General features: G+C 37.8%; 1 protein-coding gene across 1 annotated transcript; it reads left to right on the top strand.

Annotated features, from left to right (window-relative positions):
* The first annotated feature begins 302 nt into the window (after nucleotides 1-302).
* SLN (sarcolipin) lies at nucleotides 303-398 on the top strand. The gene has a single exon (XM_068988111.1). The coding sequence runs from the start codon at nucleotides 303-305 to the stop codon at nucleotides 396-398; it is 96 nt and encodes a 31-aa protein (XP_068844212.1).
* Nucleotides 399-12,820: the final 12,422 nt, after the last annotated feature.

The following is a 12,820-nucleotide window of genomic DNA, read 5'->3' as shown; positions in this document are numbered from 1 at the left end:
TCTTGAAAGACCCTATCTCCAAATATAACCACATTCCTCAATTAAAAAAAAAATATATATATACATAGTTGCATCCCAAGATACTGGAGATTAGGATTTCAACATGTGAATTTAGAGCGGGGGATACAATTCAGCCTATAACACATTTTCCTTTCATAATGCTTCTATTTCCTTTGAGGAAAGAATGCTTACTAATTTCTTATGTTTTCTTTGTTATTATATGATAGGAGGTAAGGACAAGCAAGAGGTCTTTGGTGTGCCCTCAGAAGTTTGCCTTCAGTTCTCACCAAGCCACTCTGAGAATGGAACGATCCACCCGGGAGCTGTGTCTCAACTTCACCGTTGTCCTGATTACAGTCATCCTTATATGGCTCCTTGTGAGGTCCTATCAGTACTGAGATGCCACAACTCCTGGAATTGACTGCAATGCTCCAGGGCTATCTTCTGTATGCCCTGACATCCCACTGCTGTCATGGGATGCCTTTTCTGGCACCCCATGGCACTTCTGACCAGTTCGCACAATATCTGGGGTGCCTCCAGAGCTGCTCTCAATGGCTTCAAAATGTTTGCCAGTAAGCATTAGATTTATTCCCCAATTCTTACTGCAAATGTGTTAGACAAGCCACAAAGTTAAAAGTAAACTGGATTCATGATGACATAGAATGTTAACAAGCTCCTGATCTGTCTCACCACACATCCCTTCAACCCACACTCAGCAACCAAACTCTAAATCAACTTGCCAGAAGAAAGAAATGTTAAAGGAAGTCTTTGTCAGCCCCTATAACTATCATGTGAATAAAGTTAAGTCAACCAAAAATAAGACTTTTAGAATTTATTTTAGCTTCTGTTTGTGATACTCCATTTAATCCTTGACTGAGACTGAAGTGACAAATGTTACAATATTTCTAGCATTTGAGATAAGCCAAGATCTTCCAACTGCTGAGGATTTGAAACCAAGTCAATTAAGAGTGTCATATTTCAAACAATTCCATTGGTTCAGTGTTCCTCAAATTTCCTTCTGAATTAGTCCTAAGGGCAGAGGGAAAATAAATCCATTTCACTAGGAGGTCTGGAATACAGCCTGAACTGTTCACTAAAAGCACAAAATTTCTTTGAAGCCTTGCTTTGTCATTAAAATTGACAAAGGTATATTTTATTCTGTAATATCTCTGTTTGCTTTAAAATATATATTTACATTATTTCCCATTGAGTAAAACTGAAACATGAGTCATGTCCCTAAGAGTAGCATATTCCAGTTGGGTTATACTAATGCAGATAGAGCTAGTCGCTAATAAACTACAGTTGTAACAGAGAATAGAAAATACAACATTCATGTTTGTGAATACATGAAATAGACATTTCTTAAGCCTGTTGCTAGAAAACACCACACTAGACAGATCACATTTGTTCTCTGTGCTAATTTCAAGGTAACCATGGAGAAAGGGAGTATTGTTAAGCCTCATTTTTCATAGTACCCCTCATAAAGACATTCCTTACTGAATGTAGCCTATCACTGCATTTGCCTACCTAGCATTATGATTCTCATCCCTGGATGCATAGTTTATTTACTTAGGAGTGATTTTTAAAAATATTTATTCTGGGTCCTCCTCAGACTAGTTAAATAAAAATCTCAGGGGGTGGAACCCAAGAATCTGCGTTTTCCGAAAGTCCTCTAGATAAATATATTGTGTAGCCAGAGGTGAGAAACACTGATACCTACGCCAGTACTTCTCAAACTTTGATGTGATTATGAATCAATGGGAGAAGTTTTTAAAGTGCAGATTCCAATTCAGTTTGAATTGTCTGTACTGGGGGCTGAGACTCTGCATTTTAAACAAGCTACTTAATGATGCCATTGCTACAGTCTATGGTCTCCAATGACTTAGCAGATTAGAATTGTAGAATTAGTACGTTAGAATCACCTGGAACCTTCAGAAAATGACTCAAGCTTGAGCCCTATTTCCAGGAGTTTCTAACATCACTATTCTGGGATTGAATCTGAGCATTATTTATTTTTAAAAGGATTCCAGGTGATTCTAATGTGCAACCAAGGCTAAGAACCCTGAAAGAGATAAAGGAAAAGAAGTGTTATTATTTTGATGAGTTCCCACAAAATTTGAGAAACAACAGTGTATAGTCTTCAATGTCATGTTCCCAGTTTCAGAGTCAGACTACACATATGGATATGCAATTGTTAATGATTTAGTGTACAGCATGCTTACTCATGGGCACATGGCTCCAGGCCCCTTGGTAGAGAGTTACTAGTCTTTTTCTTACTTGAAGAAAAATCTCAGAAAATCTACCAATGTTTGTATATGTGTTTGAGAAGGTATGTGTGTGGTAGTGGAGAGGGGAATGGACAGAAAAATGATGAATTCTGTTCCTCTGTGTGTTGGTGCCAACATTTACAACAGGTACCATTTATTGAGTCTATTGTATATGAAGCCCTGAATTGGGCCCTCCCTATGCATTATTTCCATTTAGCAGATGTGAGAACTGAGGATCATAGGCCTCACTAACCAGATATAAGTAGTGAAGCTAGGATGACAAAAATCCCAGATTAATTTCTGCTGGGGACTGCATACAAACCATGCTTAACTATAGATCTCTAAACCACTAGAGTATAAATTTTTACCCTCACATTCTTTAGCATTACAAAACATTAGCCTAGTTAAAGATCATTGTTGTAATTTTCTATGCAATATTTCTTGCTTGTCAGTCCTCACCTGCTTTTTCTCTATTTTCATGTGATTGGATCTACTGATGGAACTCGTTATGGGTCACTTTTTAAGAGGTAGGATATCCTTTAGCTGGGACTAGTAATTTTGCCTAATTTCTCCCATGTTCAACAGTCTTAGTCATTATTAAATTCCAGTCTCATTTAATAGTCTCTTTTTAAGTATAATCTTTCCTATGGCCTGAATTTTCCTGAATCATCACAGTACTATATCAATATTGGCCCTAGTCACTCAAAAAGCTGTCTAGTTATCCCCAAATAAGATGCTAGCTCTCCTCAGGAAACAAAATGCTGAATTATGTTTGCTAAACTAAATTATAGCTCATAGACTTGAGCCTATATAGCTTCTCTCTCTTTAATTCATCCATTCATTATAATTATGTGAAACTACAGGTAGCTTATTGTACTAGTCCCTGGAGCTAAAACGGAGAATGAGATGAACAAGCCCCATTCTCATGTAGAATATGATTTACCAAAGGAGACATAAACAGATGGTCATCGTGGCATAAGTTCTTTGACAAGGGAAGGATAGGATGTTATTGGAGGAGATTCTAGGCAGAGAGGACAGCATTAATAAAGATCTAAAGGTCAGAAGTGAAGTGAAGTGAAGTTGCTCAGTCGTGTTCAACTCTTTGCAACTGCATGGACTGTACCCTACCAGGCTCCTCTGTCCACGAGATTTTCCAGGCAAGAATAATGGCGTGGGTTGCCATTTCCTTCTCCAGAGAACATGACAAATTTAGGAAATTGAAAGTATCTGCTAGCTGAAGTATAGAATACCTCTCCAACCATTGGCAGAAGTTATACCACATAAGTACAGATCTCAAGATTCTGACTTGAGTTGATTTCTGAATTGAACTACCTCTGGGATCCCTCATTGCCAAGCCTCCTGCCACTGACAGTTTTCTAAATGATGTCTGTGCCTACACAGATATTAGACTTTGAGTCTTGGAACACCTCACAACATTTATCCATAACCGTCAGAACAGTCCTCCCCAATAATCATGATACTGTTTGCACAGCTCTCTGTTGGGTAATGGTCTCTTCCTACAATAAATTCTGAGATGCCAAGATCCAAGAATATCTTAAAGTTGAGCTGCTCTCACAATGCCAACAAACCATATGAATTTTAAAAGTAAGGTGTGCTGTTGGCTTACACTTTTCTTCCAGTCTCCCCTAAACTACTTAATTGGGCATCTTTTGGAACATCTCATTTTTATCCAACAATTTTTACTTTGAGGTAACACACATGCTTTTATCAGTTTCTAGCAGAACCAACACCACATCTGGTCACTAGCTCCTCTCCCTAGGACTGCCATATAATTAACCTTTTAAGCGTAAGAAATTATCCAGATAATTCATGATACAAACCATAGCTCTAAGAAAAAAGCCCCAAGGTATTCCAACCTGATCAGCTTTCATAACCACATTTCCATCTCTGCTCCATTGACCCAGACATGAGTGCATGAATATTGTTATAAAATTGTAGTGCTGCCATTGTTTTCTTCTTATTTGAGGCTCTCAGTCAATCTAGAAGCCATCTCAAGGGGAGAGGCCCCCTTTCACTTCCACTGGGGCCTAATACCTTTTGCGATTCCCACCTGTCCTCAGTTGTTTTGGTACATGATCCTTGCCATTCCTAAATTGGGTTCCAGAGCCTGCCTTGAGAAGGTAGGGTTCATCTGTTACCACCTCGAAATTCCATCACCCAGAATCCTTTCCTGAAAGCCCAGAGTACCCCCAGTAGTTAGAGACAAACTAAACAAATTCTGTCTCCTTTTCCTCTGAATATGTTACCTCTTCGAGATATATTTTATCATTATCTTGCTTTCAGAATGTCTTTTAAAAAATTTGACACAGAATAGCCTTCTTAGTTGATCCATGTAGCTTCTCTTCTGTTTACCTATCCTTCTTGTCCCCCCCTCCCACCAATTCTTATTTCCAACCATTTTCAACATTTGTCGTTTTCAAGTGTGCCATGCTCTCTTATCAATCCTAAAGGAAATCAGACCTGAGTATTCACTGGAAGGACTGATGCAGAAGCTCCAATACTTTGGCCACCTGATGTGAAAAGCAGACTCATTGCAAAAGACCCTGATGCTGGCAAAGATTGAAGGCAGGAGGAGAAGGGCATGACAGAGGATGAGATGGTTGGATGACATCACCGACTTGATGGACATGAGTTTGAGCAAGCTCCGGGAGTTGGTGATGGACAGGGAAGCCTGGCATGCTGCAGTCCATGGGGTAGCAAACAGTCGGACACAACTGAGTGACTGAACTGAAGTGATGCTCTCTAATACTGCAGTGAGCTTGCACATCTATTCCCTTTGCCTTAAATTTCCTCTCTTTCTTCCCCTGACATTAATTTGTTAAGATTGCAATTAGGTGTTACTTATTGAAACTTATCCCCAGGCAATTTCGTTTTCTGAGCCTCATTCTGAACATGCTCATAGCACTTATCACATTCAATGATTTGTTTTTGTGTCTCTCCTATGTTTGTTTCTCATCTATGGGGACTCCCTTCAATGCTAAATTTTAGTTCCTTGTTGGTCCATCATTATCATTAGATAAGTATCTATTGAACATATAAATAAATGTTTGGCTAGATAGAAAAATCCTTGGAATAGATCTGTATGCATTTCTATTATTAAGATTCTTAAGCTATGCCCCCACTGTATAATAAAGAGGGGGCATGAAATCTGTAGTTCTAACAGTTCTGTTACAGTAATGAGCAAACTAAACTTCTTTTAAATTATGAGCAGTTGAAGCAGCTTTTCCAAAGGCAGTTTACTGCTCTATGAAATATTCATGGTGCTTGCTTCTTTTGATCTAAATCTATCATCATTCTGAATAGTTTGAGATGTTTATGACTGACTCATCAAACCCAGTGTATTGGGTATATTTTAACATTTATCTGCAAACAAGGTAAACACTGGGGAAATTTCATTTTTCATACTGCATACAGGTAGGGTTAATTAACTTCACTTATAAACAGCATATTTAAATAAATCTTATTTCACATCTACTGTGTTAGAAACATTTAATTTCCTTTTATTTTGTGAAGTGTTTATTTTTTATCGATAACTTTTATTTTAAAAGAGGAAGGTTGAGGCTCAGAAAGGACAAATGACCAGCTCCCAAACACAGAGCTAATGAAACGCAGAGATGACAGGCACATTCAGTTCTTTCCAACTCAGATCAGAGAGAGCTCTTTCCAATCACCATGGCTGTTCCTCTGTGCTGTCAGATAGATTCTAGGGCAGAAGGCACAGTCTCTTACTCTGGACTTAAAGTGCCAAAGATGGCATATGTCAAAAACCACTAGGCAAATACTTTAATTGCTCTACCACTCAATCATATGGGGTGTATAATCTATAAAATGATATTTACCAAGGGTTTAAAACAATGTCTTGGAATCATCTTTTCTTTATCTGTCAAAAGAGCAGTGGACAAGAAGGAATAAGAAAGAATACTGATGGCTAATTAAGCTAATAGAAACTATTATTGATTAAAATATTTTTTCCTTGATGCCAGAGTTTGCCGGGAGCCAGCATGGGGAATCCTGCCCATGGCAAAAGTCATGAGGAAGAGGCCTGATGGGCAAAGGCGAGATCAGGCCTCGAGGGGCCCCCCTTCTTGAGCATCTACCCCCAAACCAGGATCTGTCTGTTTTATTATTTCATGACTTTCACCAACTCCTCTGACATTAAGAGGGGGCTATCCCCAACCAACTTTCTCTGGAGAAAATCAACTTAGGGCTCTAGCTAATAAGTCTCCTGGACATGAGAGGAATATTTCAATTCAAACCCCCTCTGTTAGCATTCTAGCTTGCTTGGCAGGTTTATCCAGACTCTTGCAGCTACGCATATGATTGTTCACAGCCTCCCAACTGTGAGAGTCACAGAAAGCCTAAAACATAGAGCCTTTCAAAGAGTTAAAAGTTATTACAGTAGTGCTGGTGTAGGATTTCATTATTGGGTCAATGCTTGTTGCCAAGTTCCCATATCGCTTATCCACTGTGCACCTGGGAGTGTATTAGTTAATATAGTTGGAATGTAAGAAAAACAAGTGTGGCCTTGAAATTAACCACATCAGACCTTTGAGCTAATTGGTTCTTTCTTTGTTGTAACTCACTGCACCTTTGCTCCATGAGAAATGTAACCCTGTTTAACATTTTCTGAGGGTGACATAGATTAGAAATATAAAGAAAAAACATTTCAAGAGAAAATAAGTTTTCTGGTTGAGAAGCCTTTATCAAAAGAGGGTCATAAAATGTTCACAGGCCTCCAAGGCCAGAAGATAATGTACACAATATTGTTTATGGGAAAGGTATGCAGAAAAAATCCTGGTTTTGATAAAGACAAAACAGATGTAATGCTTGGGCTGACTCTGTATGACTTTGCATCTTTCATTTCCCTCTGTGTACAAGTTAAGGTATAAAAGTCCCTTTTGAAAATAAAAGTAATGGGCCTCGCTCACCAAAGAAGCTTGGTCACCCCGTGCTTTTCTTTTTTTCTCTTTCTCCCTCTCCCTCCCTCTCTTTTTCAGGCTGATCCCTTGGAACACAAAGGCTCTCTGCGTTCATTTTCCTGCTTGGGCTTCTAAGACTTTATTAGCTTTCTGTGTAAACCAAAAAATATCAGCCTCTTTCTCTCCTCTGTTTTCTTATCTACAACATTCTTTCCTTATCTCTCTCTAAATCATTTGCCGATGCTGTTTCTCCTTCGGCTTCCCCTGGATCCTGCGGGGGCTGGACCCCGGCAAGAGTTGTCTGCTCTGGGTCCATCATGTCCCTCAGTGGTGGTAGGCCTTCTTTGCATGTGTCTGAGTGTGGGTGTGATTGTGGGTGTGTGTATTTATATTTGCTTAGTTATGTACTTTGCTTGCATGCTAAGTCACTTCAGTCATATCCAACTACTTGCAACCCTATGGACTGCAAGGTTCCCCTATCCATGGAATTCTCCAGGCAAGAATACTGGAGTCAGTTACCATTTTCTCCTCTAGGGGATCTTCCCAACCCACAGATTGAATCTAGGTCTCTATGTCTCTTGCATTGACAGACTGGTTCCTGCCAATGCAAATAGCCTCTCATACCCGCTGGGAGGTCCATCCAGGGGAAAACTAATCAAACACAGTGAACAAGCACAGAGATATATGCTGATGGGGAAATATTTTATAGGCTATCTGCTGTGCTTAGTTGCTCAGTTGTGTTCGACTCTTTTCCCACCAGGCTCCTCTGTCCATGGGGATTCTCCAGGCAAGGATACTGAAGTGGTTGCCATGCCTTCCTCCAGGGAATCTTCCCAACACAGGGATTGAACCTAGGCCTCCTGCATTGCAGGCAGATTCTTTTCTGAGCCACCAGGGAAGCCATATAGGCTATATATTTTATCAATTATATCAAATTATCACACATACATTTTATGTTTGCTTTCAGCAGTAGACTTAAAGCAATCAGTAATACATGTCATGAGTAGCTATACTCTGCGATGACTTCACAAAAATTTTTCTTTCCATCCTGAACACTGAGGCAAAAGTATAGCTAGAAGTAAAACAGTAGCTTGGCATTTTGATAGGGAGACAAATACCCAGTAAACAGTACTACTGATTTAGTAGGATAGGTCTTATAGGCGTGGTCTAGATTTTAGGGTCAGTTGTCTATCACTATTGTTGTCTTCTTGACTTTTTGAAGGTATATTTTCTCTATTTGAACATTGTTTTCATGGTGAGTTTGAGGTCAGAAATCCTCTCAATAGTCCAGTCCAGTTCAGGGGCTTTTTAAAGTGGGAAATACGAAGTCAAGAGTTAATTCCTTTCAGTTTCACTGAAAATGATCTAGTTAAGAGTTCTTCCATCTAAATTGGAGAAAATCCTTTAAATAATGCCTTTTCCAGTATGCACAGTCTCCTGGTTGCTGTTCATGAAGCACCTGACCTTCATCCAAAGATATATTACTGTGTTGAATTTCAAAATGGTCTTAGAATGTCATTTTAATAATTCAATTAAACATTACAATAATGTAACATAGCAACAAGGAGCCATCTAGAAAATGAGTCTTAGGCATCAAATAACAAACCTCAAAGACAATTAACAATATAAGAATTTAATATCCACAAATGTACATTACTGAAACATAGTTTTTCTCTTTAAAATTACCCTCATTTCTGCCAACTATAGCCAAATTAAGACTAATTTGTTGGCAAAATAAGTCTGGTTTCAATAAAATTGTTCTAATTATTTGCATAAGTGTGCATCATTTGCATAAATGATCATATGGATTCATTTAAATTTGACTTTGCTGGAACTTTTCATGAGGAATCTCAACTTGAACTTTAACAAACCTCTCAAGGAAATTACCCTGTGGTCAGTTTAGAAATAACCAGCTTCAGGATGAAATCCTTTCTCCTTAACAAAAAATTTCCATTCTTCATACTTTCTCTTACCAACACATAACCTACTATACATATATAGTCCTTTTAAAATCTTAATTTCTAAGACTATGTGCTACTTTATAATAATTTTCAAAAAAACATAAAATATACTAATAGTCTAAAACATATTTAGTCTCTCTGCTATAAGAAGTCAAAGTAAGTAAGCATAGAATTCTTTATCAATAAATGCTTCAGCATGTTATCTTAATTAAAAATGTTTTAGGCACTCAATGAATTCCTGTTATTTAACTTAATTAGCAAAATTTAAAGCTTCAACTTACCAAAAATATGCAGAAAATATTTTTAAATAGACATACTATAAAACAATTATTCTCAAAGAGTTCGCCTAAAAACGTTTAAACCATTTATCTCTATTTTATTACTTATGAAAATATCATACCAAGTCATATTTCTTTTTGACCATTTTGTAAAAGAGATAACATGAGGTTACTGACTTTCAGTAAACCTATGTACAATAAAAGTATTATGCCTAATGTTGATGATTCTAAAGACATGTATGTATTAATTAAATCAACAACTTAAACTGACTTTAATACCAAATACTAACTTGGTATTAACTAATTCAGCATTAACCAAATGTTGAATACTTCCCAGATCTGATGAACATGAGTTGTTTGGCTTAACTTTGGCCACACCATGTGGCTTGTAGGATCTTAGTTCCCCAGCAATGGATTGAACTTAGACCCACAGCAGTGAAAACGTGGAGTCCTAACCATTGAATTGCCAGGGAATTCCCTTTATTGTATTTTTGAAAATTATATAAGTGCTTATTTGTTCACATCAATTAAATAGAGGCAATTTACAAGTATTTTTTGGAAAATGCTATTTAGAGATAGAAATATGTTTACAACATACATACATAGATATACATACATCCAGATAGACACAGAGATCTCATACTTTTTATTTAAAAACTCAGTTATGAGTCAGAGATTACAATATAAAACTCACCAGCATGTACATTATAGTTGGAATAGGTTTATTCACTTGGGTTTAAAAAAGGCTTCTTTACCCTTGTTTTGTTTTGTTTTTGTTTCAGGTTCTACTGATTGAGCCAAGGCTAGTCTCAGGCTATGTGGGCTATGTTTACATTTAAAGGACATAATAAAAGTTGTAAATTCAAGCTTTCTCCTGGAAGTACTCATTCGCTCATTTGAAAAGATGTTTATGAAGCCGATTTGTCTGTGTATGCAAAAACCAGTTTTGGAATGTCAAAAGGGCCCCATTAAGATCATTGCTTGGCAAGATTTCTATTTTCATGTATTCACTCCATTTCTAGACTCCCCTGATGGCTCAGTGGATAAGAACCTTCTTGCTAATGCAGAGGACACAGGTTCAATCCCTAGTCCAGGAAGATACCACATGCCATGGGACAACTAAGCCTGTGCATCACAACTACTGAGCCTGTATTCTAGAGCTCATGTACTGCAGCTACTGAGCCCACATGCCACAACTAGTGAGGACTGTGTGCCTTAAAGCCTGTGCTCCACAACAAGAGAAGTCAGCACAATGAGAAGTCTGCACACCACAACTAGAGGAAGCATGCACATAGCAATGAAGACACAATGCAGTCAAAAATAAATAAATTAATTAAATTATTTTTAAAAGTATTAGCTCCATTTCAATTATATATGAGGTCAACTAGAGTCCTTGGGATAGTTGCATGTCCAGGAGCTTGTCAACTTTAGAAACATGATTTCTATTTTTTTTTTTTAAGCTTTATTTTACTACAAACTCTGAACAATTTCTAAGGACAGAATACTGGGTCCAAAATGTGCTGTTTGTGACCTTAGCTCCTCAAGGTGTCACACTTGAGTTAGTTCAGTTTTTTTGTGTCTTTAGTTTCTTCCACTGACAGTCTAAAACCACCATGGGAGCTTGGAGCACACAATTTGTATGTGTGTGTTGCCAGGTGAGCTATGAACTAAGTGTCATGAGAGGGTGCCCAATGGAACTGCTACTTGTCTCAAATACTTTCACTAGATTCCCAGTGGCCAGAAGGAGCCCTCTCTTCAGAACTGAATGGATTCAGTTTCTCATTCAATTAATGTCAAGCAACTGGTTGAGCCCATATATACAAATCTCTTCAATTTTAAACACATTAAAAACGTCAGCAAACCCAGTTCAATCAAATGTTCCTTCTAGGCCTTTCCTGCCAAGAAAATTCCTCCTCAGCCCCAAACTAAGAAATTCCCTTTAATCCCCTGCTCAACAAAAGTACTGGCATCTCCTTAAGACTCCAGTTTTAAGAGTCCAAATAAAATTCATATGACAGTCAAACTTCAGATAAGAAGGCCCATCCAGGTCCAGGAAGCATAGATCAAAAAGAGAATCAACTCATAGAGGACAATGGCAAGATACATTGTAATTAAAATGGCAAAAATTAAAAATAAAGAGGAATATTAAAAGAAACAAGGGAAAGGGTAGTAAATTGCCATTAATAAAGCTAGTAGGAAGATTAAAAGACAAGAGCAATAAAATCATCTATATCTACAATAAATAGTTATGAGACACATAAAACAAAAAAATGTAAAATATGATATGGAAAACAGTAATATGGGAGAGGGAATAAATGCACAGGATTGTTAAAATGAGAGTGAAATTAAGAGCTCAGCAAATTAAAATGGTTTATATGTGTGTATATATATATATATACCATTATATATATTATATTTATAAATTGATATATATAAACCTCATGACAACCACACACAAAAACTCTATAATAAATAAATAAAGACACAAAGAAGAGGAAGAAATACAAAACAACACTAAAGATGGCCATCAAATCACAAGGGAAGAAAACAAAAGAAAAAGAAAGGAACAACAACAACAAAAAACTACAAAAGGATCCCCAAACAATTAACATAATGACAGTAATACATACTTATCAGCGACTCCTTTAAATATAAATGAACTAAATGTTCCAATAAAAAGGCACAGAGTGGTTGAAGACAGTGGCTGCCTGCAAGAGATTCACTTCAGATCTGAAGACACACACCGACTGAAAATAAGAGGATGGAAAAAGAGATTCCATGCAAACAGAAATAAAAAGAAAACTGCAGCAGCAACACTTGCATCAGACAAAATAGACTTTAATACAAAGACTGTAAAAAGAGACAAAGAAGGACATTGCATAATGATAAAGGGATCAATCAAGAATTAGGATATAGAGGAGCATAAAGATGGCGGAGGAATAGGACGGGAAGACCACTTTCTCCCTCACAAATTCCTCAAAAGAACATTTCAACGCTGAGCAAACTCCACAAAACAACCGCTGTAGGCTGGCAGAGGACAGCAGGCAACCAGAAAAGCAGACCATTGTCTTCAAAAACAGGTAGGAAAAAATATAAACGACGAAAAAGGAGACAAAGGAGGTGGGGAGGGAACTCCGTCCCGGGAAGGGAAGCCCGTCCCGGGAAGGGAATTTTAAGAAGAGAGGTTTCCAAACACCAGGAAACACTCTCCCTGCCGAGTCTGTGGCGAGTCTTGGAAACCCAGAGGGCAACATAACAGGAAGGAAAAATAAAGAAATAATTAAAACCAAGAGATTACAAGCCCAACAGTAACTCCCCCAGCGGAAAAGCAGCACAGACGCCTGCATCCGCCATTGGGAAGTGGGGGCAGGGCA

The sequence above is a fragment of the Capricornis sumatraensis genome, chromosome 16, assembly GCF_032405125.1.
Source record: "Capricornis sumatraensis isolate serow.1 chromosome 16, serow.2, whole genome shotgun sequence".
Taxonomy (NCBI): Eukaryota; Metazoa; Chordata; class Mammalia; order Artiodactyla; family Bovidae; genus Capricornis; species Capricornis sumatraensis.
Note: the sequence above shows the minus strand (reverse complement) of the source record. Positions and strands in the feature narration are given on the sequence as shown.

What these genes read in the sequence shown, in the direction of transcription:
- SLN (XM_068988111.1), top strand. Translation starts at nt 303, where the DNA reads ATGGAACGATCCACCCGGGAGCTGTGTCTCAACTTCACCGTTGTCCTG.